The sequence below is a fragment of the Tasmannia lanceolata genome, unplaced genomic scaffold, assembly GCF_043159265.1.
Source record: "Tasmannia lanceolata isolate RefF3 unplaced genomic scaffold, GAP_Taslan_0.1 ptg000003l, whole genome shotgun sequence".
NCBI classification, from domain to species: Eukaryota; Viridiplantae; Streptophyta; class Magnoliopsida; order Canellales; family Winteraceae; genus Tasmannia; species Tasmannia lanceolata.
In genome coordinates, this window is record NW_027518680.1 from 852,242 (window position 1) to 858,241 (window position 6,000).

Consider the following 6,000-nt stretch of genomic DNA (forward strand, 5'->3'; position numbering starts at 1 on the left):
GGCGCAGATATCATTTCCGTTTTTTTAATATGGGGTATTTCATATTTGCTAAGATTCCTTGTATTCTTTGACCTTCCCAAAATGTGTACACACAATCTACTTTATACATATACTCTTCCCATGCGATAATGTTATTGAGAATTTATATGGTGGCCGACTGTTAGACAACAAGGGCAGAGAGAGAGAACTCTCCCCCCTAATTTTTGATCCAGGTCAGACCCCTTTATTTTACTTTTCCCTTAATAAAAAATCAAGGGGTTGATATTTTCTCTCTCCGCCCTTTATATGTGAAGGGCGGCCACCATATAATTTCTCGTGATAATGGGCAACAGAGAAGGTTGCATTCTTTCTTCTAAGTACTTCTACACTGTTTATAAAAAAAAGAAAAAAAAAAAGCATGAATCACTCAAATAAGTGGGGCCCGCTGGCTATGTTTTTTTTTTTTTTTTTTCCTTGGGAAATGATACCCCCATGATGGATAAAAATTTATCCTCAAGCAGTGAAACCATTCACACTCGTTACGTTGGAAGGTTAGAATCATCCGATTCGAGTGGATTTTCAAGCATAGCCGATCCATAGCAAGTTAGTGGCTCGGATCATTCAATAAATTTAACAAGTGGGTCCCACTTTTACTTCTACGGGTAAGGTTCCTACTTTTAGAGGCATTTTTCTTCCGCATCCATTCATATTTTTCAGTTCTAGGCCTTTGAATCTTCACAAGAAAGCCTTTACTCTTTCGACTCTTGCAAGGGTCGAGAGCAGAGCCAAAAACAAGTGCAGTTTGAGTTATCATCTGATCAACAGATTTTTGAAGGTTCTAATTTGGCAATTCAGAAAGATTGTTTTGAACAACAGTGTGTATTTTTTGTCTTTTCTATTTCGTGATCACCAATAATCCTTGCAAGAACATGATCCATTCTTAAAATGGTGGAAGCGGGTCCGATCCCTAACAATGACTTCTCTGTCATAAACTTCTGATATGATTTTCGCAGCACAGTGACAATCATTGCACATTCTTAGGTTCTTCACAATTCTAATGGTTGCCCCTGAACTCGAATCGATCAGTCCAAAAGCAATTGCCAACTTCTCACTGTGCCAATGCAGCGCATTCTCTTTCTCTTCTTCCCCTATATCAAGCAACACCTCTGATATGTTAGGCACATATCCAGCAAGCTTCAGCTCTCTATCAATCTCATCCAACTTCGAATAGATCTCACCCGATCGAGGGTGAGATCTATCTCCGGCTACAAACTCGTGGACCAAACCATTCATCTCTATCAGACTGCAGCCCGGTGTCTTTTTTATTCCCCTATCCATCATCAACCTTCGAACTTTACGAACATCCTCCCATCTATTACACGCCGCATATATATTAGACAACATGACATAAACAGCACCATTTTCGGGCTCCAAGTCAAGAAGTCGCTTGGCTGCTGTCTCGGCCAGTTCGACATTCTTATGAACTCTACAAGCACCAAGAAGAGCTCCCCAAACAATAGAATTTGCTTTCATTGGCATGTTATGTATAATCTCTAGGGCCTCTGTTAACTCCCCGGCTCGACCAAGAAGATCAACCATACATCCGTAATGTGCAACGTTAGGCACGATCCCATGGCGAGTAGTCATGGTAGAGAAAAATTCTCTTCCCTTATCTACCATGCCAGCATGAGTACAAGCACAAAGAGCACCAATGTAGGTTATTTCGTCCGGCAGTATAGAAGCTCTTTGCATTTTATAGAACAGATCAAGAGCTTCTTCTCCATGACCATTGATGGCGAGGCCAGTGATCATCGCAGTCCATGTAAACTTGTCCCTGTGAGGCATCTTTCCGAAGACCTCGATTGCATTTTCTATACTCCCACACTTTGAATACATGTCTATCAAAGCATTCCCTACAAAAACATCGGTTTTGATCTTGTTCTTATTAATGTAGACCCTTATCCATTCCCCTACTTCGAGCGCACCCAAATGGGCGCAAGCCGTGAGAATGCTGACCATTGTGAACTCATCCGGTCTGATCTTCGCTGCTTGCATCTCACGAAAAATCCCCAAAGCCTCTTTGAAACGGTTAGCTCGCAAGTACCCGTCGATCATGGCGGTCCATGAGACAAAATCCCTTTCTGGCATCTGATCGAAAAACTTTCGAGCCTTGTCGATTTTCCCTGAGTTTGCAAAACCAGCAATAATGGCAGTCCATGAAACTACGTCTCGAACCTTCATATCCTTAAATAGTCTCAGAGCAACATCCATGTCCCCAAACTCAGCATACATATCAATCAACGAATTTTCGAGGATCAAATTGGGTTCGATCTTATTATCTTCAATGTAGTGATGGACCCGCTTGCCAAAATTCAAATCCTTCATCTTGGTACAAGCCGACAACACCGAAACAAGTGTAACCAATGTTGGTACCACATTATCCTCCTCCATCTTGCAAAAAAGTCTACATGATTCCTCAAACTGGTTACTCCTGTTATAACCAGAAATCATAGCATTCCAAGTAACAACATCTTGTTTAGAACTTTTATCGAACAGTTTACGAGCGGCATCGACCTTACCGCACAGAGCATATGTATGGATCAAAGCATTCTGTACAAAAACATTTGAATTGACTCCCAGCTTGATAATTTGAGAATGAAATTCCTGTCCGCAATTTAAAGCGATTTCTCGAGTAAAGGCCTTAAGCAAGAAGGGGAAGGTGTAGTTGTCAGGCTTGACGCCTTTCTCTAACATTTCTATGTAAATGGAAGCTGCAGATTTGGGTAGTTTCCGACTAGAATAGCCCCTGATCATGGTATTCCAAATGTAGATATTGGGGTCTTGAATTTCGTCGAACACAAGGCGTGCATAATCCATGTTGCCAGTTTCATGTGTGCAACAGAAGGCGATGATTCGGCTCTGTTCGAGGGTTCCGGTTCGGATCATTTGAGAGTGAATTTGTTGAAGTTCTTTCATGGTTTTACAGTTTTGCAAGAGAGAGATTGAGGGGTGTTTTATTTCAAGAGGAGGATGAAGTTGCGTGGTTGGAGAGAGATGGGTTGAAGTAAAAGAAGCCATGGTTATCATCATCTTCTTTAAATGGGTGTTGGAACGAGTTGAGATTGGGCATGGCATAAAAAAACGAAAGAGTAAAGATTTTTCATCATCTGATAGCAGTGCGAGGCAACAATTACCAGCAGATGACACATATCAAGAGGAAATTCATCATGGTCATGAAGAGCATAACAGGGGAGGAAAAATCAGGCGTACCCCTGTTTGGATGGAAGATTATATTAGCAAATAGCTTAAGAGTTGTTAGTACTAATATGCTTAATTAGCTTTGGTAAGTGTCTTTAGGAAAAGAGAGGGAAAATCTTTTTGTACTGTATGTCAGAGAATAATAAACCGTTACAATACTATTATATAGGAATGTGCTGTAGATGAATGAAAATATTCTCTCATATCCCTTCCTTCTTCCTTCATCTCTTCCCCTTTTCTTCTTCTGAAACTTCTTCTCGTTAACTGGTTCTTGAAGCTTGGTTCTGAGTATTGTAACATTAGCGCTTTCACTGAGTCACCTCTAATGGCCGAAAATACCAGAGCGCAAGCCAAAATTGACGAGCAATTGAAACAAGACCAACAGCAACTCAATGATCTGCGTCTTCTCCAATCTCAGCAACATGAGGAATTAGTGAATATGATTAAGCAATTGCAGATCCGACCCAGACATCCAATTCCCAACGATCTATCAGTGATGATCATTCCTCAAGCAGCGCGGAGGAAGGACTCATACCGGTCACATCAAATTTTAGCAGATTTATACGGATGGATGTTCCGAAGTTCGATGGATCGGATCCTGTCGGATGGAATTATCAAGGTTGAACAATTTTTCAATTATTACAGTACACCAGACGATCAACGTTTCACCATCGCTTCATTTCACTTGGAAAGCCCTGCTCTCTCCTGGTTTCAATGGGCGAAAGCAAACAGCATGTTGAATTCATGGAAAGGATTTCTGGAATCCATTCAATTGCGATTCGGCCCTTCCCTTTATGAAGATCACAAAGGCGCATTATCAAAACTTCATCAAACTTCATCTGTTGCAGACTACCAAACCAGGTTCGAGGATTTATCGAACAAGGTCAGTGGGTTACCTGAGTCTTTTCTCATTAGTTTCTTTGTCTCCAGGCTTAAACCAGATCTGAAACGAGAACTATTGGTTAAACAACCACATTCTCTTTTACAAGCCTTTTCATTACCTCGAATTTATGAACAAAAATATGACGATCTACGAAGATCTTGGAATACTCTGTTTCCTAAGACCACCGGAGGACCTGGGTTCCTTCCAACCCTACCCACTTTTCCCGTCAAGGCGATAGCAGCCACTCCACTCCAACAAATCCCAATGAAGACTCACCAATTAACTAAAGAAGAAACGAGATCCAAACGGGGAAAAGGCCTATGTTACTATTGCGATGAGAAATTCACCCAAGGGCATGATTGTCGACGACGACTGTACCATCTTGTCGCCGTGGATGATGAAATGGATCCTTTATTAGAAGGTGCTACAGAACTGGTCGACTCTCTTCTACCAGAGGACTCACTTGACGAAAATTCAGCTGAAATTAGTTTCCAAGCCTGGTAGGACAACAAAATCCGAGCACCATACGAGTCACGGGAGTCTGCGATAATCATTCACTTCATGTCTTGATTGACAGTGGATCTACTCACAATTTAATCAAAGAGAAAGTTCCTAGAGCTCTGAATTGGCCCATTATTCCGACAACCCCATTCAAAGTGTTAATTGGAAATGGTGAGTCCTTACTCTGCAACAAACGGTGTTTGAATGTCAAAGTGACATTACAATCTCATTAGTTTTCCTTTGATTTATTCATTCTACCAATCCAAGGAGCTGATATTGTTTTAGGCATCCAATGGCTAGTGGAATTAGGCCCCATTGTCACAAATTACAAGATTTCGACAATGGAATTCAAGTGGAAAGGTCACCCAATAAAGCTCACAGGGGAGGCAGCTTTAAATCCTTACCCTCTTAAAGCTTCACATTTGAGATGCTTGACCAAGACAGATTCGATTGCCTCCTATTTCCAGTTAGTCTGCATTACCAATCAACAAGCCACATTCCTCGGAACTGAAATCGCTCAAAACAATTTTCCAGCTGATATACCAGTTGACATTTCCGCTCTTCTTCGTGAATACGCGGAAGTATTTTAGGTCCCAATCGCATTGCCTCCTCACAGAGAAATAGACCATCAAATTCATCTCATTCCAGGGTCCAGCCCTGTTAATGTCAAACCATACAGGTATCCCCACTTTCAAAAAAATGAAATTGAAAGATTGATTCAGGAGATGTTGAGTAATGGTATCATTGTTCCCAGCCATAGCCCCTACTCTTCCCCAGTTTTATTAATTAAGAAGGACAATACATGGCGGTTTTGTGTTGATTACAGAGCACTTAATTCCATCACCATCAAGGATCGATTTCCTATTCCTACGATTGATGAGTTAATGGATGAGTTACATGGTGCCATGGTTTTTTCAAAACTCGACCTTCGATCAGGCTACCATCAGATTCGAATGAGGGAAGAAGACTGCCAAAACTGCCTTCTGTACACATGAAGGTCATTATGAATTTGTTGTCATGCCATTTGGTCTCACAAATGCGCAATCGACATTCCAGAGCACTATGAACAAGGTATTCAAACCCTTCCTTCGACAGTTTGTCATTGTTTTTTTTTATGACATTCTAGTTTACAGCAACAACATGAATGCCCATATAGATCATTTGAAGTCTGTTTTAAACTGTTTACACACCCACAAACTATTTGCAAAATTGTCCAAGTGTCAATTTTGTCAAGACAAAATCGACTATTTGGCATTTAGTTTCAGGAACAGGCGTTCAACCAGACCCTGACAAGGTCCAAGCAATGCAAGAGTGGCCATGCCCCACTAATCTGAACCAATTAAGAAGATTCTTGGGCCTTACTGGCTATTATAGAAGAT

General features: G+C 41.1%; 1 protein-coding gene across 1 annotated transcript; it reads right to left on the reverse strand.

Annotated features, from left to right (window-relative positions):
- Nucleotides 1-680: 680 nt before the first annotated feature.
- Nucleotides 681-4,273, reverse strand: LOC143846907 (putative pentatricopeptide repeat-containing protein At3g15930). The gene has a single exon (XM_077355511.1). It carries the CDS (start codon nt 3,112-3,114, stop codon nt 886-888), a length of 2,229 nt encoding a protein of 742 aa, XP_077211626.1. The 5' UTR covers nt 3,115-4,273; the 3' UTR covers nt 681-885.
- Nucleotides 4,274-6,000: the final 1,727 nt, after the last annotated feature.

What these genes read in the sequence shown, in the direction of transcription:
- LOC143846907 (XM_077355511.1), bottom strand. Translation starts at nt 3,114, where the DNA reads ATGCCATGCCCAATCTCAACTCGTTCCAACACCCATTTAAAGAAGATG.